The sequence below is a fragment of the Myotis lucifugus genome, unplaced genomic scaffold (genome assembly GCF_000147115.1).
Source record: "Myotis lucifugus unplaced genomic scaffold, Myoluc2.0 scaffold_62, whole genome shotgun sequence".
Classification (NCBI taxonomy): domain Eukaryota; kingdom Metazoa; phylum Chordata; class Mammalia; order Chiroptera; family Vespertilionidae; genus Myotis; species Myotis lucifugus.
In genome coordinates, this window is record NW_005871110.1 from 6105461 (window position 1) to 6132106 (window position 26646).

General features: G+C 38.2%; 1 protein-coding gene across 2 annotated transcripts in view; it reads left to right on the plus strand.

Annotated features, from left to right (window-relative positions):
* The window catches only part of MYPN (myopalladin), an 82053-nt gene that overhangs the window by 20254 nt on the left and 35153 nt on the right, over positions 1-26646 (plus strand). Inside the window, exons 1-6 of one of the 2 annotated variants that reach the window (XM_023754645.1) lie at positions 5184-5203; positions 9011-9186; positions 12243-12294; positions 15761-15875; positions 16913-16984; positions 23351-23492. In XM_023754645.1, coding sequence (XP_023610413.1) covers positions 5184-5203; positions 9011-9186; positions 12243-12294; positions 15761-15875; positions 16913-16984; positions 23351-23492 — 577 coding nt within the window. Of the gene's footprint in view, positions 1-5183; positions 5204-9010; positions 9187-12242; positions 12295-15760; positions 15876-16912; positions 16985-23350; positions 23493-26646 lie in introns of those variants that run through there. The other variant, XM_014456706.2, reaches the window with a different exon arrangement.

Below are 26646 nucleotides of genomic sequence, written 5' to 3' on the forward strand. Positions count from 1 at the left end.
CTAGGAAAACAGAAAAAAGATGTGAGTGAGTAATATATACGTATAGGAGAAAAGAAATCAAGCTGAACTGGTGATTGATTAGCTAGGAAGGAAAAGTAAAAAAATATTTACTCCACAAGTTTGAAGCTGTGCACCTGAGATGAGGTCACTGGCAAGGACTGAGAAAATGCAAGAGGTGGATGATTTATGGATGAGTTTGATGACTTGAATGTGAGCAGATGAAGGGACCATATCCAATAGGCTGTCGGAAATGCAGGACTGAAGGTCAAGTGAGAAGGCAGTGGAACTGGGAACAGTTCAAGATGACCTGGACACTAGGAAAAGCCTGACACAATATCTTTATAATTACAAAAGGGACTAAAAATACAGGTAATACTTGGAACTAACTTCTAATAGTGCTAGACTGGAATGGTATTTTCCAACCTTCTTCTGGCAGTAACTCCTCCCACTTTTCTTCTCACAATAAGTCTGTTTACATGTTACCCAATACATATTTCACACAAACACACACACACACACACTTTTTTTAAAGATAAAATGAGTGCTTTGGGAAATGAAGAGGGTTGGGTGGGGAGGCCCTCCAGCCCCTACCTGCTTGCTTACCACGGAAATGAAGACATCTCCATAGAACCCAGGAGTGTAGATTTTGATCTACAGGATTCATTTTAAAATGCATTAAAATAATAATGAGACATTTGGGGTTGCCACATAGGAACACCACAGGGAAAGAGAAAATCACCCTTTTGCTATTTTTTCAAGGAAATGTAATGTCTTTCTGGAAACTGGGGTCTAACCTTGTATCTATGTGCTCCTGTGTATAATCAGTATTTTACTTATGTTCTTGTAACCCAGGTTTAGCACATTGAAAAATCATTTTTGCATATCTTTGTTGATTTCCAAGTGAATTGGGTAGAAAATGCTTTGTTTTGTAGGGATGGTATTCTATATCACTCGTGTTTTTGAAAGCTTGTTAATCTTAGACATAGGTTCATTGGAGGATTTGTCTTAGAAAATGAAATACATTCATGCGTTACCCACAGATGAAAGAGTCGACAGGAATTCACAGCAAATGGCCATGATCCTTTTATATATCATGACTCCAAATTCTTTCCCCAGGAATGTACAGCTGGGTCACACTAAGTATATTTGCTTGTACGCAACCTTCTGAAGCAGCACAAATTTACCTTTTATAAATGTTGATGTCTGCTTTGGCTGTTAAATTTTGCTATTGGCACTTCTGGACCTATGCTTTCTAGTAGTGTGCTGAGGAAATAAATTAGTTATAAAGGAAAATATCTTCATCTTAAATAGTTTAGGAGAATTCTTTAAAATGTTATAAGAAATTATACAGGTGGGCAAAAGTAGGTTTACAGTTGTGACTACAAGAAACACAGTTTATTCTTGTATTATTATTTATTAATTATTTTCCATGTGAACAACTGTAAACCTACTTTTGCCCCACCCCGAATATGTAATTATCATGTGAAATATGAAATATTATGTAAATATTTTTAAATATTACATTATTTAGGGGCTTTTTCTTCTCCTTTTTGGGAAAATCTAGATACCTTCCTTTAACAAATATTAAGTGCCAATAATGGGACATGTACTGTTATAGGCACTAAAATTAAAGCAGCAAACAAGAAATCTTCCTGCTCTCATGGAGCTTAGACTCTAGGAAGGAACACAGACAATAAACAAAAAATTCACAAATTATTGTATAATTACAATTGTGATAAATATTATAAAGGAGAGGCATATAGCAAACGGACCAAACCTTGAGAGTATATTAAGGAAGAATTTTCTGAAAAGTGGTACTTAAAAGAGGACTAGGAGTTAGCCCAGCAAAGTGGGGTGTGAGGAAAAGTGTTGCAGGGTGAGGGAACAGCAAATTTGAGCTCTTGAGGCAGCAAGACAATTGTTCACTTAAAGGAACTGAAGAAAATGGCACCAGAAGATAAAGAGGAAATGATTTGAGATAAGTTTAGAGAGAGAACAGAGGCTAGAGTTTGAGAGGTTCCTAGAACACGCTACTAAAGTAGGTCCCTGGATCAGCAGTGTCAGCGTCACCTGGGACCTTGGTGGATATGCAAAGTCACAGGTTCCACCTTGGACCTACTGACCCAGGCCCTGTAGGAGTGAGGCCCATACATCTGTATTTTAACAAATTGCTGTTTGTTTCTATGCTGAGCATTTTTGCAATTTCTTCAAAGATCTCCTGACCTGGAGGGACCTCCTCCCAACCCCCAGAGACCTCCCGCTGCTCAGTTCCTTGACCCAGATGTTGCAATCTCCAGTTAACATTCTAGCACCTGCTCCTTAGTCTTTACTCCAACAGAACACCCCTCACAGACTGTGTTGCAGTCACCTCACTGTTGCACATGGTCCTTTGAGGCAGGATCTATTTTGAGATTAAAAACCAGACTAATTTACAATCCTAAACAATATTGGTACAGAAATATTTTCAGGTGAAATGACAAAAATCCTAGATTTACATTAAAATAATCCAAGGTAGGGAGAAGTGGAGAATATAAACGAAACACATTTGCCATTTGTTGATAATTTGTTGAAGCTAAGTGTGCATGGGGTTCATTAAACCAGTGTCTCTACTTTGTATATGTTTGGAAGTTTCCATAATAAGTTTTTAAAAATGATATTAGTATTTCATGTTTTAAAAATGTTATATAAGTGGAATCAATGTATATATTCTTCTCTACTTGAATTTTTCCCTAACTCTAATTCACTCGTTTTCATTGCTATTTAACTGCAGGGGTAGAGGACATTGATGTACATTTGCATTGCCTCCAGTTTCTTTTTCCTAATATGAACAATGTGATTATAAACATTCTAATATATTCTCCTGTGTCTTATATTTCAGTTGAGCTAGCTAAGCCCTCCTGTACAACGTTGACTAGAAGTGGTGATACTAGGTACTATAGTCTTGTTTGTGATCTAAAAGGAATAACTTCCATTTTTCACCATTACGTAGGATTTTGTTACAGTTTCCTTTTGATTAGATATTTTATGATTTTTAAAAAATCATGAATGATGTTGAATTTTTTCTGCTTTTATTGAGATTATTTTATGATTTTCTCCCTTTTATTCTGTTACTTTGGTTAAGAACATTGATTTTATTATGATAAATAAAACTTGGAATTCTTGAGACAAAGGCAACACTATAAAAGAGGCTCCAAATTGAACAAATAAAATTTATTCTGAAAGAAAGATTAACATAGCAAATAGATGAAAAGAAGAAACTTACTTTAAACATATAACATTGGAAAAAATCAAGTATATTGCATTAATAACAAAACTAGAAAATGTAATATATTCGTTTACTTATTTATTCAATAATAATTTATTCAGTACTCACTATGCATCAGGAACTATTCCAAGCACTTAGGATTCATCAGTAAATGAAGCAAAATTTCCTGACAAATTTTATTCTAGATGAAGTGAAAGAAATAGACAATAAACAGTATATTTAATAAAGAAGTGAATTATACAGTAGTTCAGTAGTAAGTGCTATGAGAGAAAGAAAAGATAGGAATTCTAGAGGGAGAAAATAAAAGTTTCTAGTCATCCCTGCTCAAAGTAATTAGTCCTTTAAAAATTATTTTAGGAATTATTCTCAACTTCACATTTATTCATCCTCCCTCTTGTCTAAAGTTGGCTATGTGGTAAGGGGTAGTCTTAATGAGTTTATATTAGGCAACTATTTTATTTATGCTTTTCTTAATTTACCAAAAAGGTACCACTCAGAAAACTTCAGATTTTAATTAAAGTTAAAGCATAGACAAATCCTCCTCACTGGTACCGCCATACTCCTATCAGTGGGAAATAGCCATTGGATATGAAAACTTGTTAACTCACTTAAACAAGACATTCAAAACACCAAGTTCCGTCATGAAATCCAGCATAACTTTGGGTCCTGTTAGAAAACATTTAATATCATCAGACTGTCCAATATACTCCCATTGCACTCAGTATATGAAGAGCGCACTGATCAGGGAGAGAGCTGAACATGTCAGCAAGTAAATACACTATCTTTTAGCTGTTTCAGGCATTGTTAGATAAAGATGGTTATAGACAATCAAGGAAAGAACTTTTCCAGACCCCAAGCCTTCTTAAAAAATGAAACAGACTTTAGGCTATAATAATCCTAATTTAAATTCATTCATTTAACATGTATACAACAAGCACTTTTTGGAGCATCTAGAATGTGCCATCTGGCCAAGAGCCAGATAAACAAGTGGTAAATGGACGTGATCATCTCTGCCATGTGGTATTTATTGTCCAGTAATGGGTGTGTGTGTGGGGGGGGGGGGTGCGCGCGTGCGTGTGTGTATGTGTGTGTGTGTGTGTGTATAAATGTATAATTATAAGTGATATATAGGCTCTGTGATGGAAATGAACATGGCATTAGGAGAGGGAACAATAAGAGGTGGAACAGGGACACTGGAAGGGCAAGAGCTGGACTAAAGAAAGGCTCTGAGTAATCATTCTTTTAATGAGCATTACTGGTGAGTCAGAATAACACATTCAAATTACATTTAGAAGTTTTTAATGTGCTAAAGCAATGAGTCATAATATTTATTCAAGCCATAGTTTAGATAAAAGAGTAACCTAACAGCAGAATGGTGGTATGCAGCCCAGAAGTCCAGTTACATCTGAAAAATGTGTCTCCTCCATGTCTTCATTCTTAGGCTTGTAGCTAGCCATGTTAGCAGATCTGGTGAGCTATCCTTAGTGCATGAAAGGTGGGCTCTTCTTTATCATCTGGACCTGCCCTATTTCCCCAGATCAATGACTCATTTCTTCTGAGCCATGAATCACTGCTATTCTGTAACTATCATGAGGATTTGGCATTCTAAAACACATAGCTGGGCCAGGGCATTTCTATAAAAGCATTCCCTAACATGGATAGCCGTCTCTTTTCGTCCTTACCCTCAAAAGTCTTAGGATAGCTGGGTCAATTTTAATACCTTTTCAAAAGGCAGCCTGACCAGTGCATTATTTTTGAGTGGGTCATGGTGTTAAAGTCAGAGTGATGTTACTGACTGTTCTTTGGGGTTGGCTGAATTCATTCTGGCTGTCTGAGTAAGGACAAAAGTGCTTCTGACAGAGAGTTTGGGCATTTGAATAATTTCTCTATCGCTTCCTGGCTGTCCAATTGCTCATGGATGTTTTCACTCTCATTTTCGTAAGGAAGAGAAATGTTATCTAAAGAAACGAGATAACCTTATAATATTTATATAAGGGAAGGTATTTATTTATTGGTTTTGAAATATTTAAATTTGCTTTTCCAAATTAATACAGGTAGATTTCATAAAAAGTTGAATATTAAAGAACAGACCACTATCAACTCTTTTTGGAATTTCCTATTTATTTACCTCTAATTTCTAAGTGATATGCCACTGGTTCTTAACCTTTTTGTTCTCAGGACTCCTTTGTAGTCTTAAAAGTTATTGAGACCTAAAAGAGAGAGATTTTATCTATGTGGTTTATATCTGTAATTATCATATTAGAAATTAAAACTGAGAAACATCACCCATTAGTCATTTGGAAAATGAGTAATGCAGACCTTCCAAATGTTGGCACATTTTTTATATGATAGTTTTTAAAAATCACATTTGTTAATATGATAATTGATTTCATCAAAAAGTCTAAGTATTGGGAAGCCCTAAACTTACTGTGGAGGATCCAAGTTTTCCAAATCTCTTATTTTTCCTTGAAAGCTCAATTTTTTTTATTGGCGACAATTGTTACAGTTTTTTGTACTTAAAATGTTATCAGTTATTTGTACTGGAAATGACATTTTGAGAAAATGACTGCTGAATACTCAAGTCTGAGAAGCCATAATTTGTCAGTCACTCTTCAGTACCTAGTTCAACTAAAAAAAAAAATCACACAAGTGCTCATATCCAATAGAAATGCTTTATGCTACTTCCCATTTCACCATCCAGAATGTTAAAAAGACATGGACTTACCCTGACCCATGTAGCTTAATTGTTGGGTGTAGTCCCATACACCAAAAGGTGGCGGGTTCTATTCCTGGTCAGGGCACATGCCCAGGTTGTGGACTCGATCCCCAGTAGGTGGCCTGTAGGAGGAAGCCGGTCAATGATTGTCTCTCATCATTGATGTTTCTATCTCTCTCTCCCTCTCCCTTCTTCATTGAAATAAATAAAAATTAAAATTAAAAAACAAAACAAAACATGGACTCAAGGTTGAGATTTAATAAAAGTAATGATTTTTATTGCTTCATCATGGATATTTTTAAGTAAAACCGGATTTTCTTTTTTAAGATTGCGAGTGTGATGGTAAAGAACACAATGACCATTAGTCAATGTTGACAGCACCGTAATTTGTGCTGCTAAAGCACCAGCAATTTTACCCATTGTGACTTTTGCACCATCAGTGTAAATGTCAACATGTGAAAAGGCAAATAATATCAGTATTACATGAAATAGTTTTGTCTTCACAGAAAGTGAAATACACTTTGAGAACCACTATAATACTTAATCTACTGTTGCTTGCTCTGCTGATATTAGCTATTTTCTATTGACTTCCTGTTCCAAAAGATGGTGGTTTAGCGCCCCTTCACTAAACCTGCACCTCTCTTGTTCCTTCCTGCATTGCCTCAATATAATCATAGCATACTGTTGCTTAAAAAAAATAATGTTTACCTTTCCGTTACTATGTGAGTATTATTCACTGCTAATCCAAGTAGGGAAAAATGAATGTTTTGTTTTGTTTTAATATGTTTTTATTGATTTCAGCAAGGAAGGGAGAGGGAAAGAGAGATAGAAACATCAATGCTGAGAGAGAATCATTGACCGGCTGCTTCCTGCATGTCCCCAGTGGGGACCGAGCCTGCAACCCAGGCATGTGCTCTGACCGACCGACTGGGAATCAAACTGACCTCCTGGTTCATAGGTCAATGCTCAACTACTGAGCCACACCAGCTGGTCTGTTTTTTCTGTTTTTTAATTATTGATTTTTAGAGAGAGAGGAAGGGAGAGGGACGAAGAGATAGAAACATCTATGAGAGAGAAACTACATCAATCAGCTGCCTTCTGTACACCCCCTGGGGATCAAGCCCCCGATTGGGAATTGAACCAATGACCTCTTGGTTCATGGGTTGACGTTCAACCATTGAGCCACATTGGCCAGGCTGCTGGTACAACTTTTTATTTTGACCTGGAGTTGATTACTATCTTGCTTTTTTATGTTCTTAGGTCTGTGGTCCCATCACAGATTTGTCTCAATTCTCCAATACGTTTGTAAAACATTTCCTAAATATTCTGTTCCATGCAGTTAAGTCATCGGGCCCGTTTGTTTTTCCCTAGAGAAATCCCTCCCACAGCCTTTCTTCCTCTTGCTCCAATGGAGCAGCTGCTCACACAGCCAGCTACTCAGCCTTTATTCTGGGGCAGCCCCTAACTGAAGGGAGAATGTGATGAGCTGTGGGAGTCTAAATGCTCATTTCCCAAACTTGAAATAAATTACTCTCTTTTGAGCCCCATGTCTCCTCCCTCGCTGTCAGTGTTTCCACATCCCCAAACTTGGGTCTCCAGATGCTGAAACTTGCTGGGGTTCTGATGCACAAATTGGCTTCTTTCATTGACATCCCCAAGGCACTTGGTTTCCTGATTTTTCAACTCTCCGTACACAATGCTAACACTCTATACCAGCGGTTCTCAACCTGTGGGTCTCGACCCCTTTGGGGGTCGAACGACCCTTTCACAGGGGTCGCCTAAGACCGTCGGAAAACACATATATAATTATGTATTGTTTTGTGATTAATCACTATGCTTTAATTTTGTTCAATTTGTAACAATGAAATTGGGGGTCACCACAATATGGAGAACTGTATTAAAGGTCGCAGCATTAGGAAGGTTGAGAACCACTGCTCTATACCCACTGTTTTAACCTTGCTGTTAAAATTTTAACTGTGTATCTTGGGGTTCTTTCCATCTCCGTACATAGTGATCTTTATCGTTCTCTTTATAGAGCTGCATAGTGTTCAATTATGTGGCTGTACCGTAGTTTATTTACCAGCCCCCTAGTGATGGACACTGGGTTGTTTCCAATTGTTTGCGCCTTAAATGAGTAACCTGTACATTTGTCGTTTTGTATGTATCTAAGTGTACCTGAATGATAGATTTCCACAAGTGAGATTGTTGGGTCAAAGGATAAATGCATCTGTAATTTTGGCAGTTGTTGCCATAGTCCTTTCATAGGAGTTGTACCATTTTATATTCCTGCTAGCAGTGTATGAGAGTGATCAAACTTTTACACTTTTGCCAATCTGTTACATGAGAAATGGCATTTCCCTGTAGTTTTCCTGGCCTTTTCCCCTTATTAGGCACCTCCACATTTTAAACATTTTTATGTATTATTCTGTGTAAACTTTTGGCCAAAAATCTAAGTTATAATAAAAATTTCTAACTTTAAATATATAGAATTAAAATAAAATACCATAATTTATAGAAATATACTTAGGTTATTTGCCAGAGTTGGGCCACTCCTGGGTGACTATGACCCATCCTCCTTACTTTGATGATTCAAGGAACTAACAGAATAATTTTTATTTAGCTAGGTCAGATGAAATTTTGTAGAAAGGAATGAACACACTCAACTCATCTTCAATTAAGCTAAACTAGTACTTAATGCATACTGTAGAAAGCTGTAAATCTTTTTAGGGAAAGCCAGGTTCCACATCAAAGACCCTGCTCTTCATGGTTGGCTGTATTTGTTTTCTCATCCATCTTCTCACAGTTGTATCATTCTTCATAGAAACCACGTTCTAATTTCCTGAGTAAAGGAGCAATGTGATTTGAATATCGCCAGGTCTTCTCATTGTTACAATTAAATTATACCGTAATAGTGGATTGTTTAATGTTCTCACTCTAAGTTTGTCATACTTTTCTTCTTAAAGAACATGTGAAGCCATCTGTTATTAATTCTCACATTTCAGTCATGTCCCATATTCCCTTCCTTGCAGGTGGTATTGTGAAGGCAAGGAGCTTGAAAATTCCCCAGACATTCATATTGTCCAGGCGGGAAATCTGCACTCACTGACCATTGCTGAAGCCTTTGAAGAGGACACAGGACGCTATTCCTGCTTTGCTTCTAACATCTATGGGACAGATTCAACTTCTGCTGAGATTTATATAGAAGGTAAAGCAAAATACTCTTGGAGTATGGCATTTACTGGTAAGACATATAGTTATAATAAATAAATATTTATTGAGGGCCTATTCTACACACACCCTCCTAGGCAGTGGGGATAACAGCAGTGAACCGAATAGACAAAAATTCCTAGGTTCGTGGAAAGATGGAATTTACATTGTAATGGAGAGACATAAAGTATATGAGATAAAAAAAACAACAACAAATAAAATATAGGATAGGTGTGTGTGTTGGGGGTAGGAAGCTTCCCACATCAACAAGCAATTCTCCATGACACCAGTTGAATATCCTACAATTCAACTCAACTCTTTTACCAACTACCTGAAGATAGTGTCAGATCCAATACGTTAAGGGCTCAGTTCTATAAGATTGCTCCCACTTTACTTCAAGTGCCAATCACAAGTAGTAGGTCCCCAGGTTACCCCCCATTTCTGTCTGGCTTGGCTACAAATCTGAGGTTCCCATAACCCCCAACTCAGGTTCAATTAATTTGCTAGTGTGTCACAAAACTCAGGAAAACATTTATTTATTTATTTTTAAATATATTTTTATTGATTTTAGAGAGGAAGGAAGAGGGAGAGAGATAGAAACATCAATGATGAGAGAGAATCATTGATTGGCTGCCTCCTGCATGCCCCCTACTGGGGATCAAGCCCACAACCCAGGCATGTGCCCTCGACCGGAATCGAACCCGGGACCCCTCAGTCCGCAGGCCGATGCTCTATCCATTGAGCCAAACCAGCCAGGGCAGGAAAACATTTATTTTTGATAAGCAGTTTATTAAACAATATGATAAAAAATACAGATGAACAACTAGACGGAGAGATAAAGAGAGTGAGGTCTGGGAGGGTCTGGAGCATAGGGGCCCTGTCCCAGTGGAGGGGGGTGTGCCACCCTCCTGATGTGGATATGTTCGCCAACCTATGGGCGTTCCAAACCCCATCCACCTATACCTACAATGTCTAAGGAGGCTTCCTCGGGTAGGCATTTTTTGCCCCTCTTCACCTTCTGGGTTGTGGGCGTTGGGGCTGGAAATTCCAAGCTTCTAATCAGGGCTTAGTCTTTCTGGTGACCAGCCCCCATCCAAGAACCAGACTGGAGCTGACCCAGTTATCTCATTAGAACAAAAGACCCATTTAGTGCTCTTATCACTTAGGAATTTATAGGAGTTTTAGGAGCCCTGTGTCAGGAATGGAGTCAAAGGCAAAAAACAGGGATACTCCGAAGTGCTCATTACTTAGGAAATTATAAGAGTTTTAGGGGCTCTGTGCCAGGAACCAGGGGTAGTGACCTATATATATTTTTCTGTTATCTCACAGTATATATAATTGGGGATAGGAAGTATGAGAGTGTGTGTGTGTGTGTGTGTGTGTGTGTGTGTGTGTGTGTGTGTTGTGTGTAAGCTGCAATTCTAGATAGGGTGATCAAGGAAGACCTCACTAACTAGGTGACATATAAGTGAAGACCTAGAGGAAGTGAAAGAGTGAGCCACAAGGATATTCAAGAGAAAAGAACTCTGGGCACAGAAATCCAGTGCACTGGCCCTGAAGTAGCAGTGTGCCTATCTTACTACAAAGAGATGAGCAATGTGGCCAGGGTGAGGCAAGCAAGAAAAAAAGGATCAGGTAGGTCAAAAGTTCAAGATGGGCTCAAGATGGGAGCAGGCAGGTGAACACATTATATAGGTCATTTGCAAGGACTTTGAATTTTACTCTGAGGTAGATGAGAAGCTATGGAGTACTCTGAGCAGAGATGTGACTTAATCTGACTTAGCTTTTAACAAGGTCACTCTGGTTCCTGGGTGAGAATATACCACAGGGATTCAAGGGTAAACGATAGACCATTTGGGAACCTTAGAAAGGCAATTACATCAGCACAAAATTTTTATGGCTAATTTTAGAGAATAAATCAATTTATGTTCTTTACATATCTGTAACGTTTTGTTCCCATTTATCTCATCCCCTGGTTTTTTCTGGGAACTGTTCTTTAACACTTTTATCAGCTATAATACCTTATGTAGGCCTTAGTTTCAGCACTTAAATAATGCAATATTATTATTTAAATGCCCATTTATGAACTAGATTGTAAGGTACTGTCTCATTCTTCTATATCTCCAATATAGTGCCAAGTTCATAGTGGGTATCTGATAAACATTTATTGAATAGATTGTGAAAAATGATAATAGTGAATAATGCATCAATAGAAGTGTGTTGTATGTTTTCAATCTCAAAATTTTGGAGTACAATAAATGCCTCCAGATTTAGCTCTGATAAATCTTCCTGGAATTTACTGTATTGAGAATAAATCCAGGGTCAAAGTTCTGGAAATAGTGCTGAGATTGGATCGCTGATTTTTTTTCATTTTATGGCAACAGAGCTTCAAGCACCCCCCCCTCCTGAGATGAAATGTGACTTGTTAATATTAGGACTAGACGGAAGAGCATCCACCTACATCTACAATGTTTGGAATCCATTGTAATCCCTTCTTTTATTTAGTGTGGGTAGGTCAGTAAGAGGATTTATGGAAGCCACATTAATGTTTGCAAAGACTTTTTTTAGTCCAAAGGCATCAGCAGGTGTTTTATATAAAGAACACTTGGAATTTGGACCAGTTAATTTGGACACTATCACTAATTAGCCAGGTGGCTTTGAGCAAGCCCTTCAACTACTTAGAATCTATTTCCTCACCTGTAAAAGTGAGTGTTTGTTAGTGCCGTGGTCAGCAAACTGCGGCTCTCGAGCCACATGCGGCTCTTTGGCCCCTTGAGTGTGGCTCTTCCTAAGCCTTAGGAGTACCCTAATTAAGTTAATAACAGTGTACCTACCTATATAGTTTAAGTTTAAAAAATTTGGCTCTCAAAAGAAATTTCAATCGTTGTACTGTTGATATTTGGCTCTGTTGACTAATGAGTTTGCCAACCACTGGTGTAGGGGATCACTGAGTTCATTTCTATGTCTGAAATTCTATAGGTCTTCAAATGCCTAGGAACCAGTTTAAGAAATTATCATCTTAAAAGTTTCATGTCTTGGTTTTATTTTTTTCAGGGGCTTCTTCTTCTGACTCAGAAGGGGACCCTAACAAGGAAGAGATGAATCGGTAATTTTAATTTTGCTTAAGTCTTGCCTAGATTAACTTTAATATTCCCAGTATTTTACTGTTATTTAATTATTGCTTTTAATTAAGTTATTTAAATATAGGCTTTCTTTTTTAAAGCAGTTAAAAGAGGGAAATATACAGGAGGAATAAACATACTCTTTCCACATAGGAGGTTTTCCAATAACCCATGCAACCCATCTGCATCAGTAACTTTGCTAGTGGGTTTTTAAAAAGTTTCCTTTAGAGTTAAAAATGGGCTCTCCTAAATTTTCTCAGTAAACATGCAATTATTTGTGCAAAATAAAAAGGCCATTTCCAGCACATTAGTGAAAAGTAATTGTGAATTCAAGCTTCCCAATCTTTTTAAAAATATATTTTTATTGATTTCAGAGAGAAAGGGAGAGGGAGAGATAGAAATATCAATGATGAGAATCATTGATTGGCTGCCTCCTGCACACCCCCTACTGGGGATGGAGCCCACAACCTGGGCACATGCCCTGACCAGAAATTGAACTGTGACCTCCTGGTTCATAGGTCAATACTCAACCACTGACCCACGCTGGCCAGGCAAGCTTCCCACTATTTTAAAAATGAGATATCACCAATGAAGTATCATCATACCTATATATACAGAGTGAAAAACACACATCAGTGATTCAAAAAACTTTATGTTTTCTGACTAAATAATAATACTTACAAGAACACAAAACCTGGTGATCCTAAATTATTTATGTGAATGATCTGGGCAAGTGACTTTTTTGCTGAACAATTATTATGAGTACTGAACAAAGTTACATCTATCTATTCATTACTTTCCACAACCATTAACTAAGCACCTACTCTACACCAGACCCTTCATTAGATGCAATGGGTACTAAGAAAAATCAGATACTTCCTGCTGATAGTCTAGCAGGAATGTAGTATATAGCAATGAAATATATAGCAAATATAGCAAAAGGTATATACCAAGCATATAGACAGTAAGAGTAATAAAGTGTAATAAACGGTGAAATAATTATGTACAAGGTGTAAAAGACTTGGCACAAAGGGCTCTGTGGTTGAGGAGGAAAAGAGAGATCAGGAAGGGAGACCTTCAGCTCAGGCCTAAAAGAACAGTAGGTAGACACCCCCAAATAAGAAAGGAAAGGGCGTTTCAGGCGGAGGAGGCTGTGGAGAGAAGACCTGGGAACTGGAAACAGACAGAGAGCCATTCCTTGAGACTACCTGAAACAAGTGGCAGTATTTGGAAGACTGGTTAAAGATCTGTTAACTGTGTTTGCGCATTCTGTCCCCCCTCCCCCTCCTTACAGGGGGTAATTACTCCTTAAGGGCAGAGATCATGTCTTATTCTTCAAAATCCTTTGTGTGCCTACCTTGAAATGATAACTTGCCTTTAGCTTTTGTGCAGATATGAAAATTCATAGCCAGAGTAAATGATTTCTCCCTTTAACTCTCTTCCTTATTCTCATGGCTTCAGTTCAGTTCCTCCTTTGTTCCTGCCTCTTTATGCCAGTCACCGCCTTATAGGTGTTTCAGCCTTTTTCTCTTTTATAGTTTCCAAATACCACCAGTTACTCTCTAAAAGATCATTCCGATCCTGTTATTTTTCTGACTTAAAAAATTATCTATGGGAAAATAAAACACAAAACAAACAATAACATTTTTTAAAAATCTTAGCATGGCATACAAAGCCTTATTCAGTAGAGTATCAACCAGCCTTTCCTACCCTCTCCTCCTCCACTCCCCGCCCTCAAGCTCTCTAGACTGCTGTATGTTTCATTTCACCTCTTTCTTCAAGCTGTTCACTTTGCTAGGAATGCCCTATCTCCTCTGCCTGGCCTTCAAAACCTCGTCAAGTTCTATAATAAACTTCTCCTCTATCGCACATTTATCACTCCCTCCTCAGGGCTCTTATGACGCGGTTACAAGCCTAATGAATGTGAATTTTGATATACACACTTAATAAGTAAGAAATAACTCATTTGTTTATTTTCTTTCCATCTACTTGTAATAGTTAGGGTTTGGCTTCAGTTATGTGTAATAAAGACTCAAAATAATAACTTAAATAAGACGTTTATTTCTCATTTATATAAAAATATGGATTTAGCTAGTAAAACAGCTCCACCTTCCCCTGCGTTCCAATCTACTTCCAGCTTCCTGCTTCATCTCATTCTATGGTGTAGCCTCATCTTCTTAGTCTAAAATTGGAAGAAATAAGGGCATGTTCTGTCCCCTTTTTAAGGTCATTTCTCTTAAATCACAGACATCACTATTCCTCATATCCCATGACCAGAAAGTAGTCATGTGGCCATACCTACCTTCAATGAAGTTTGGGAGATACAGTGTTTATCTGGAGTAGCCATGTAAAGAAATCAGGGGTCCTATTACTATAGAAGAAAAAGATGGATGCTTCAGAGACACTGATAGCCTCCATATGACCACACAATTCTTCTTCTGAGACCCCAACTTGCCTGGTTAGGAAAATATTTAATCACCTATTATTGGATGTCCCCTTCCTCCTCCATGACTGTGGAAAGCTCCTTGGGATATGTATGTATTTAATATTTGATGTTAAACACTGCTCTATACATCTTACATGAATTATCTTATTAATAACCCTCACAAAAATTCTATGAGGTAAAAATTATTATTTCCCCATTTTAGAGATGAGGAAGCTGAGACAGACAGAGGAAACATCTAAACAAAAGGGAAGCCCATTCTGTCATCAGTCATCTACCCCTCCCCCCTCCTCCCTCCCCCAGGTTATTAGGGAGAGGTCCATGTCCCAGACCTCAAAGCCCCTTCAAGTCCAGTCCTTTGTTGCTTTCTGATATGCTTGGGTGCTGATATCTTTAGCAAGAGTGGGACTCTTTAATCATAAGGGTTACATCCCCTCTGGACTCTGGTTCTCCCTCTTATCAGGTTCTCTGGCAAGATCCACAAAACTAAAATAATCTCCCCTCTGTAGCCTCTTCGAGAATATTTCTTGGCTCTGTTGCCCTTCAAATAATCCCTTTAATTTGTATAACTTGAAGAGCTCATTGACTCAGGCTGTTTCTGCTTTCTGCCATGCCCAAATCCCAGAAGCAAAGATTACAAAGCCTGGCCTTTTACTTGAAATGGATAGGGGAGGGAAAATACAGAGGGCAAAACAAATCTCAAAAAATTATCTTCTGCACATGCTCCATCAGAGCACTCGTCTGGATCCTCAGTTGTGAATATGCACAAGTCCCCAGCTTGACTGAGAGCAGCTAACACAAGGACAGGAATAATATCTTGTCATCTTCCTGTTTACACGTAATAAAGTGTGTAGCAAAGAAGCCCCCAGTAATGGCTTGTGGAATATTGTTGACCAAAGACTTGTATTATGTCTAACTATAAGCAGGGATAAGTTACTAACTTGGCTGAAATAATTTTCACAAGCAATGATAACTCTGTTTTTATAAAAGTTTTAATCATTTCTCAGAATCCAGAAGCCAAAAGAGGTGTCACCCCCTCCCACTACTTCTGCAGCCATTCCTTCAGCAGTACCCCAAGCCCAGCATGCGGCGGCCCGGCCGAGTGTATCAACCATCCAACAGGTACAAAGGTCTAAGGGAAACACAAGTGCCATAGTCTGTGACAGGCAGGCACTGTGGCCATGACCATCTTGTATGGCATGATCATGTTCTCTGTTGCACCTTCATAATGACCTTGGGCAATTCATTTCCATGATCATGATAATCTGTACTTTTAATGTAGGATACCAGTGGTTCCTATTGCTTTGGAAACACACGCTCTAGCTCATGGGCAATTTCATAGAAACCCTTTATAAATTAGTCCCTAATATTCCAGCGTTATTGGCATTAGAGTATTGATTACACACAATGACCCAGGACATTCAGAATTCTACTTTCTCTGGGAGCAATCATGAAATGTATTTTTTAAAATACATTAAAGACTTTCATCCTTCAAGATGATGGTGATGATGATGATAATGATGATACTTATACATGCTTAGTGTGAAACCATTGGAAAAATAGAGAAGTATACTAAGTAAAAGCTTTAGTTAAGGTTCTACTCCCCTACCCCCACTCCTCAGAGGTACCTTCCTTTAATAGTTTCTAGCAGATAGTTTCATACATTTTCTAGGCATATATATGAAAATATATGTATGCATATACTTCTAAAATATAAAATCATACTATTCTAAATATTTTTGTAACATGTTATTGATATATTTATTGACTTAAAACCATTTAAAAATTTAAACAGTTGCTTATCTAAGCCAGTGAGTAATGCACAGGGGTCACATTTTAGTTCTAATCCAGTAGTTTTTCAAATTATGATCTGTGGAGGCTCAGAAATTCTATGGAAGCTCTTCAGGGACTCAGGGTTAATTACACATGTGAGGCAGTCACCATGATCTAGAAAGAAAAACAATCAGTTCAGTATAAAATTTGAAGTCTGTAATTCATAGATTTAGAAAATGTCAGTCTTTTGGTTTTAGATTAATTTCACACACCAAATTCTGTAAATGCGTTATATCTATCTATCTATCTCTGTAAATGTGTTATATCTATCTATCTATCTAATAATGCTAGTGACAATAAATCTATTTTTCATTCCCTTCTAACAGTGTCAGAGCCCTACTAACTATTTGCAAGGATTGGATGGAAAACCTATCATTGCAGCTCCGGTGTTTACAAAGGTAATCAAAATATTATTTCTTTCTGTCATGCCTTTAAATATACTATAATACCCAAACAAAGTTGTAGGATCCAATATTTACTGATTTTATCTCAGGACTTTGGTCTGTTATAAGTACAGTATAGGATTTGGGATTTTTAGTATTTGTTACCATGTCATTCAAGTCTCATATTTCTAATAACAGTTTGTGTAATGAAAGATATGTCTTCTCCACTCACCACATTGATCTCTATGGCATCCTATTGCTGTTAAACACAATAGCCACACCTAGGGGTCAGGTGATAAGTTTCTAGCCACTTATATGCCAAAGGTTTCCTTGGAAGGGCTTTCAAAAGAATTGAATTGCACCAAAAGAGTGTCTTTGGCACTCAAGAGATGGAGTAGATGTTCTTAGGAGACTCAACATAAAACCTCACTCTAAGATAAAGAGTCCTATTTTTCTATTGCTTGGTATCAACTATTGTGGTGGCATTAATTCTGAGTCTCATAGTCTTGTATTAGAACTGGAAATTTTACTTAAGCACTTTCATTTACAAATGAAAAAAAATAAGGGAGGGCCAGAGAGATTAAGCAATTTATCCAAAGTCACAGAATTAGTTAGTGTCAGATTTAGGACTAGAAACATGTTCTTCCAATTCTCACTCAATTGTTTTTTCCCTTAGATAGCATTGACTTTGTTTATATGTTTTATAAGGCAATAGTTCAAAGGTAAAAAATTGAGTGACATTGGATTTTTATTTGGTATTATGAAGACTACATGGATCGAATCTATGCCTGGATTTATAATTTATTGTTTTTATCAATACTAACTTAGGCCCAAAGAGATTTTGTCCTTTCAGAAGTATGCTTTAGTTTGGAGAAATGGTTCTCAGTCAGGGTTAATTTCATGCCCCCCCTCCGCCCCAGTGGACATTTGGCAATGTCTGGAGACATTTTTAGTTGTCGCATCTGGGACATTGTGTTGCTGGCATCCAGAGATGCTGCTGAACATCCTGCAGTGGATAGACAGACAGCCTCCCACAACAAAGACGTACCCAGACCAAACTGCCAGTAGTCCTGGGACTGAGACATCATGATTTAGAGCAAAATGGCAAAAACTGTGTCTTTTCCAATGAGTACTGACCTTAAAGAAAGAGCTAAACCCACAACTTCCACAGACATCACTTTTAGGGAGATGCCACCATATCAGCTCATCCAAGATGGCTTTCCAAAATCAACCGAAGTCTAGACTGAGACATGCTTATCCACATCCATGTCAGTTGAGTCAACATTCATATGGCAAACAAGATGCCTCTTGATTTTTCAGATTCACTTCTTGTAACCTGCTTTTGATGTTTCAGCATTGCTATTTTCAAAGACGTGACGTAGGAAAGCAACATGCTGTGACTTGGCAAATACGAGACTTTGATGACGAGTTATAAATGGACCTGTGTGTGTGTGTGTGTGTGATATATAGCTAATAGAGCTATCTGTAATCGTCTCTTATTTCACGGCTAAGTCACTTAGCCTTAAAACATAGCTTAAGTGCCCCAGAAATCAGGACACGTTGTCACACCCTAGAGACAGTGCTGACTCTTCAAAAGCAACTAAATCACAGAATAATATGTACCTGGTCCCAACTGAAATCTCCTTCTCTTTTCCTTACTACCAAGTGCCCAGCCAGAGAACAGAGAGGTGTCCTTATCTCCTTTTAAATCTTCCTAGGTGCTCTGTCTCCCCTGCATCTGTCATCTGGTGCAGACCCCTGGTACAACATTCAGCACAATAAGAAAACTATTTACTTTTCTGTCCCTCCCAAGCACTTTGAAGCCTATCTCTAATACCTACATAGGAGTCCATAAAGGTAATAATAGGTCCAAAGTCATTTTTATTATTCCAAAAAGTACAGTAGGACTTCAACACTTATTCTTTACATTTCATTTTCATGGACTGGTTAGAGTAACAGATTTAGCTGCCTTTGTGTGGTGACTCTGATGAACTTCTAATTAGATGCTCTGTTTGGTTGATACATATATGCCTTTGATAAATTAAAATGGGAAAATGAGTAATCATTACGATATGTTGTTCGTTAGATAAATCTCCAAAAACATTAGATCCACGGTGGGAAAACAGCCCTTAATACAAAGACCCAAACTCTGATGAGGCTTTCTCAGCCCTCAGATGTATGCTTTTGCCTCCATAAATGGACCAGGATTGTTCAGACGTAGGGCACAGGGATAGGCTGTGACTCAGATTCCAGAGGGACTTATCAGCGGCAGCGTGCTTACGTTAGTTTCCATCAGTACAGGCAGGATTGAGGTCATAGTCACTGCCAGTGTCATTAGAAAATGTCTGAGTCAGAGCCACCGGCGATGGTAATCACGTGGCATGAGCCCTGATAACTGATCGTTTTGCATGTGTTTATTTGGGTTATTCCTGCTCTATGCACTTCATTAGGAACTTCTGGCATTTCAACCCCCCATGACTCACTTTCTATACTGCCCAACAAAGCATTTCTTTGCCAATACAGTAATGGCAAGAAGCCAATTTTTTAAAAAGCACCAGAGAGCAGAGTTTCATTTAACTCCTTGTGCCTTCTTTGGTGATAGGGAATTACTGGTTTTATCTTCTTTTTAAAGAAGGTTAAAATGAAAAGGAGGGCTGCCCAACAAAACAGTGGCAGAGTTTGAGAGAAGACAGGGGGTCTCTACGTTAGTTCATTGCTCTGATTATAGGTGATACCTATGTTTTAAAATATTTTGTGGCGATAGACTATCCTTCATTCTCTCTGCAGTATCAAAAAACACTTTCACTCTATTTATGGGGAGAAACCGTGCTCACACTTCTTGAGTGTGAAGGGAGGTAGACGATCAGATTAGAATCTTACTCCTATCGCTGCTCCCTCTCCAACAGCAGCTGCTTGGCGGACTTTCAAGGCTGCAGCAGCCCTGGCTCCAGCTGCTTCAGCAGTCATTTGAAAAGTGAAGGGGGCAGGGGAAGTGGGAATTTGAAGAAGAGTGCCTCATTATATAATATCAGAGGCAGGAAACCCTGAAATAACTGGACTGGTGACAGGATCCAGATTTCTGAAGATTACACGGGCCCCTCTCCCCAACCTGACATTCCAGAGGCTTTTCTGACTCAGCTGTTACAGGAAACCTCTGACAAGCCAGGGGCAAAAGAGTCTTCAGTCAGACAGTTCGTTATCAGTGAAAACCGCTCTGATCCAATTCCAGCCTAAAGCAATGAAAACATTCATTTGCACCATCTTCCAAGGTGCAAAATATCAGCTGGATTAAAAAGGGAAGAAAATGACAATGTGACCCTTGTAGCTGACATCTTGTAACCCATAAGGCAGACGCCCTTTCTCAAGATGTCCCTGCATTGTATTTATAGGACGGTGTCCCTTCAACTCAAGTTTACAGCACATGGCACAGTGCTCGACACAAAGCAGGCTCGTAGTAATCTTTCTTCTGTGGCGAATAACTTCCATTTCAGCTAAGAAGGAACCATTGCTTTCATCGCTTTGTGGCATCTGAGTGTCTTTAGGAGGAATAAAGAAAAAAAATCCAATATCAAATGGCCATGGAAGACATGCTTCTCAAGTCTCTGGGTGTAGTCAAGTTACCCTGCAAAGAATGTCTTCCTAGATGATCAGTATGGTGATGACACACAAGACAGACTTGCACTTTGGATGCCGTTCACCTCAAGAAGTTAAAGACATCGGTTATAGTGACTTTAGTCCAATCCATAATTCCTAGTTAAGACTAACTTAACCTTTGCTAGGTGGGGAGTGTTTCATTCGCCTTATTCGTCATCAGTGAAATCTAGATGATTATGATCATGTCTGTACACAGTGAACACACTGTGCCGTTAGTAACAGCCCAAGGCCTACTACTTACTGTGTTGAACGAGGCACCATCTGCACTATGTTCAAATGGTGCAACTGTTTCGGACCCTGATGTGCAGTGATGTGTGCCAGTACCTTCCCATGAGACTTTGGTAGAAAACCAGTTTTCAGCAGTAACAGCTATCATTGTCCTTCAAACTATGACTTCCAGTCATTTTTTCTAAGTGGTTTGTAAGATGACCCTTGGCACTTCCTTTACTGAGTATTGATGACATGTCACACTGGAATGAGCTCCCATCTTATATCACAGACATTTAGTCGGCATGTTCCATACACTGTAGTATCTCAGGTATCTTGGCTGGACTCTGATATAGAACACAGGTCTTGGCTATCAATATCTAGTGAATAATAACAATAATGTTGGTCTCAGTTGTAAACAACATATTCTCTCAAGGAGGTCCTTTTGCAAACAGGGCTTTGGTGTAACCTCTGCAGATTGAGAAGTGGCTTATATATCTGAACTGAACTGCAAGCTCTGTCAAAACATGTAGATTGACCTCATTCTGCTTATATCTATTTTTTAAATGTGCCATACTTTATTTAATCTCTTCTGCCATCACCACCTTTTTTGTTGTTGTTTGTTTTTCTAATTTGTTTGCCTCAAGAAGGAATGAAACTCCATTATATATGAATCCCAGGGAGATGTCTGACTGCCATTAAAGTATTCAATAGGCCCCAAAGCTTCTGTTTAAATTCAAAATTTGCTCAAATGTCAGGGTGGAGGGCACATTCACCAGCTTGCCAGGAGCACTCAAGAATCATTGGTGTTCCCTACTTGCTTAGAGCATTCCATTCTTGTCACCAGAGGATGTTGTCTAGGGTAGACAAGGAATAACAAGATTTTTAATCAAATAGTTCCTTATTAATTCAGAAACCACTCTATGCAAATCCCATCCTGAATTATTTCAGCAAACAAATTTGGAAACGCAAAGAACAAAGCACTAACTTTGAACTACATCGCCCCCTGGCTGTCCCAATATTAACTTACACACCCCTATGAGAGAAAAGTTTCCTGCTGTAGCTGAAGCCAGGTGGTTATTCTCACCCCTGTATTCCTTAAACAAATGCCATAAATATGATATGGCCATGCACAACATATCACAAATTATTCAGACAAGAGCTGTAAACAATCACAAAATATTTATGAGTGAATGACAAAAGCAAAAAAGAAACAAACAAACAAAGACTAGCCGTCCTGCTCTAGCTGGTTTGGCTCAGTGGATAGAATGTCAGCCTACCGACTGAAGGGTCCCGGGTTTGATTCGGGTCAAGGGCACATGCCCAGGTTGAGGGCTCAATCCCCAGTAGGAGGCATGCAGGAGGCAGCCGATCAATGATTCTCTCTCATCATTGATGTTTCTATCTCTCTCTTCCTCTCCCTTCCTCTCTGAAATCAATAAAAATATTTTTTTTAAAAAAATAGCTATCCCCTTCTCTGAAGCAAGAGCCAATATTTCCTAGTTGCAGATGCAAAAATTGTAATAATAGAAAGGCTTGCAGCATTTGTTACTAAAAAGAGCTTGTGGAGGAAGTTAATCATAACCTTTCTATGTTTATAATCCTTGGGCCAAAATTAAAAAGAAAAATATGCTCACACACATGCCAAAGAAACATTTCATAATTAAATGAAACACCTACTACATAAGTGAATGTGTGACTTTAAAGTCACAAATCTTGATGAGTGGAAGACTAGATGTGAAAGGAAAATGTGAGTTTCATTCTCCCATAGAGTCTATTATGGAATATACTGATATTTTACAGTTCAAAGTGGTATTTGTAAACCTTTTTTTATGGAAGAGTGGAAAAACATTTAATGACACCTTCACAAAATTACAAGATATTTACCATGACCTAAGACCACACATATGACTATTATTTCATAGAGATTGCCAGAGTTTATATCCCTGCATAGATGCTGAAGCTAGCTAGACTGTAAAGAACACATAAAGAAAACAAAATAGCAAAACAAAAGTCAATTTCCAGGACAACAGAATGTAAATAAGGCAAAGCCAGGAAAACAGTTAGTTAATTTGACTGGACCACAGAGATGTTACACCTTGTGGACAGTGATATTCTTCTGTGGAAAAAATACATTACTCTTATGCCGAGTACACCTAGTAAATACTCACTGCAGATTTTTTTAAATTATTATTATTTCTGAAAACTAAACTCCACTTGGGTATTTAAGAACAGAAGTACTTTACCAAAAAATTAGTATTTTTGGAACCCTTCAAAATGTTTTGTCTAGTATTTAATAAACTTGCCTGGCCTTGCAACAGAGAGGAAAAGAAAAAAGAGAGTGCACCTTCATTCAAACCTTTATTCAAAAATAAACTAAATTGGAGCTGCTGGAGATGTAGAAGATTTGGAGAAAATCCAAATACAGAGGCAATGGCATCTTTTCTAAAAATTCAGCACTGGAACTACATTTCAAAAAATGTACACTTCTTGGTTCTAATAATGGTCTTCTCATTATAGATGTTACAAAATTTATCAGCCTCGGAGGGTCAGCTGGTCGTCTTTGAATGCAGAGTGAAAGGAGCTCCATCTCCTAAAGTTCAGTGGTACAGAGAAGGGACCTTGATAGAAGATTCCCCAGATTTTAGAATCTTACAGAAAAGTAAGTTGTTGCTTCAAAATTATTTTTCTGATAATTAATTTTTATAAATGTATTGTAGGCATTTATTTTTATAATTTTTCACAACGAATTTAAATATAATAAAAATATTCTAAAAATCACTTGTAATCATAATCCCTCAATCTAAACCCAATTATTAGTATTTTGGCATATAGTCTCCAACATTTTTCCCACGAATTTTTTTTTATAAATCTTTATGTTGAAAGTATTACATATGTCCCTTCCCCCCCGCCCATTGCCCTCTCCAACCTCCCTCTGCCCCAAACCTTCACCACCCTATTGTCTGTGTCTACCCATGAATATTTTTTAATAAAACTAAATCATATTCTTTTTTATGGTGTCAGATAGGTACTAGACTTATTGGGGTGAGTACTTTGTAGTTATATAAATGTCTAATCACTGAGTTGTAATGTAATCATACTCTTTTTTGTAAATTAATATTTTTCACTCAACATTTCAGGAACATCTTTCCATGTTAATAAATGGAGGCCTTTCTTACTTTAAAAATATAGATCAATACCATAAATTTCATATTTATTTAATTTTCTATTGTTGAACATTTAGATTCTTCACAAATTTTTACTATTATAAACTATGCTTCAATGCATGTTAACAGGAAAATCTTTGTGAATATAAAATAAATTAAAGTACTAGAATTACTACTGTAAATTCACATTTTTTTAGACTTTTAATATCTAGGGGTGGGCAAAGTAGCTTAACAGTTGTGAGTGCATGCAACACAGAATTAATAAAGCTATTGTAATAATCATAACCTGTGTGTCTTTTTCCATATGAACAACTGTAAACCTACTTTTGCCTACCCCTGTATATTGCCAAAATGTCATCCCCAAAGGTTGAAACTAAGGATGATCACATAATTTATCATTCAGTCTGGGACACTTTGGGGTGTGAAAGAGGGTACTATTAATAATTACACAGAGATCCCAGGAATAAACCAGGTTTGTCCCAGCTGAATTGGGACACATATGGTCCTATATTTTACTACAACTTTCATGAACAATGGGGATTAATTTTTTTTTCCACATTTTTATTTATTTTATTTTTTTTTAAATTAAATCTTTATTGTTCAGATTACATTTGTTCCTCTTCCCCTCCCCCCCATCTCCCCTCCTCCCAGTTCCTGCCCCACCCTCCGCCCTCATTCCCCACCCACTGTCCTCATCCATAGGTGCACCATTTTTGTCCAGTCTCTTCCCGCATCTCCCACTCCCCTTTCCCACCTAGAATAGTCAGTCCATTCCCTTTCTATGTCCCTGATTCATTATAATCACCAGTTCATTCTGTACATCAGATTATTTATTCACTTGATTCCTAGATTCACTTGTTGATAGATGCATGTTTGTTGTTCATAATTTGTATCTTTACCTTTTTCTTTTTCTTCCTCTTCTTAAAGGATACCGTTCAGCATTTCATATAATACTGGTTTAGTGGTGATGAACTCCTTTAGCTTTTCCTTATCTGTGAAGCTCTTTATCTGACCTTCAATTCTGAATGATAGCTTTGCTGGATAAAGTAATCTTGGTTGTAGGTTCTTGGTACTCATCACTTTGAATATTTCTTGCCATTCCCTTCTGGCCTGCAAAGTTTCTGTTGAGAAATCAGCTGACAGTCGTATGGGTATTCCCTTGTAGGTAATTGAGTCTCTTTCTCTTGCTGCTTTTAAGATTCTCTCTTTGTCTTTTGCTCTTGGCATTTTAATTATGATGTGTCTTGGTGTGGTCCTCTTTGGATTCCTTTTGTTTGGGGTTCTCTGCGCTTCTTGGACCTGTAAGTCCATTTCTTTCACCAGGTGGGGGAAGTTTTCTGTCATTATTTCTTCAAATAGGTTTTCAATATCTTGCTGTCTCTCATCTTCTGGTACCCCTATAATTCTGATGTTGGTGCGTTTGAAACTGTCCCAGAGGCTCCTTACACTATCTTCGTATTTTCGGATTCTTTTTTCATTTTGCTTTTCCAGTTGGGTGTTTTTTGCTTCTTCGCATTTCAAATCTTTGACTTGATTCTTGCGCTCCTCTGGTCTGCTGTTGGGTGTCTGTATAATATTCTTTATTTCAGTCAGTGAATGCTTAATTTCTAGTTGGTTCTTTATCACAACATCTAGGGTCTCATTAGATTTCTTGAGGCTCTCATCAAGTTTATCGGCAGTTTCTAGCAAATTATTGAAAGCCCTCAAAAGTGCATTTTTTAGTTCTATATCCTCCATTTCTGTCATGTTTTTTTGTCTCCGCATTTTTTATGCTTTCTTGGTGCACCCCCTTGTGGTCTTTGTGCGCAGTCTTGTTGTAGTTAAGCCTTAATTGTTGTCAGCAATACTAGGGGTGAATTGACCTCCAGGCTAAGTGGCTATGAGAGTCAGCTGTGTCTGCAGTGGGAGAGCTTTGGTGCTGAATCTCTAGGGCGGTGCTAATCTAGCCTTTGCCTGAGGCTATCCGGCAAATGCCTCTGTGCAGGGCTTGGGCGGGGTGGGTCCCCGGGGATCTACTGGGCGGGCGGAGCGAGCAGTTATGGCTGCTCTCAGTTCCGTCCCCAGCGGCTCTGCAACCGCTGCAAACCTCGGAGAGAAAGCTGCCTTCCCGCTGGGTCCCTAGAGACTCGCCCGGATCTGGAGCTCAGAGTCTGAAACTCCCTCCCGATTGAAAACAACAATCGCGCCCTCTGCCACCGGCCCGCTCCACGCGCACCTCCGCACCTTAGTATTTCACCTCCGCACTGTGCCTCCTCTGAGTCTCGGTATGGATTTCTCTATACTTCTAGTTGTAGAATCTCTCCTCAGCCAGCCTTCCTGTGGTTCTGGGTGATGTCCGTTCCGTCTTTTAGTTGTATTTTTGAAGTGGTTGTTCGAGGCAGCAAACTCCGGCGTTAACCTATGCCGCCATCTTGGTTCTCCAGGATTGAGTAATTTTTATCTTCACTAATTTTATAGGCCCCAAATGGAAACACTTCTTTTGATCCTCACTTCACTAATTAGATGTGAGGTGGAACTATTTTTCATATTTATTTGGTCTTTGTATTTCATTGTTTTTAAATTATCTGTTCATATCCTTTGCTCATTTTTTATATTAAGTTTTTATTTTTTATTGTAAGAGTTATTTATATATTCAAGTGGTTAATTATT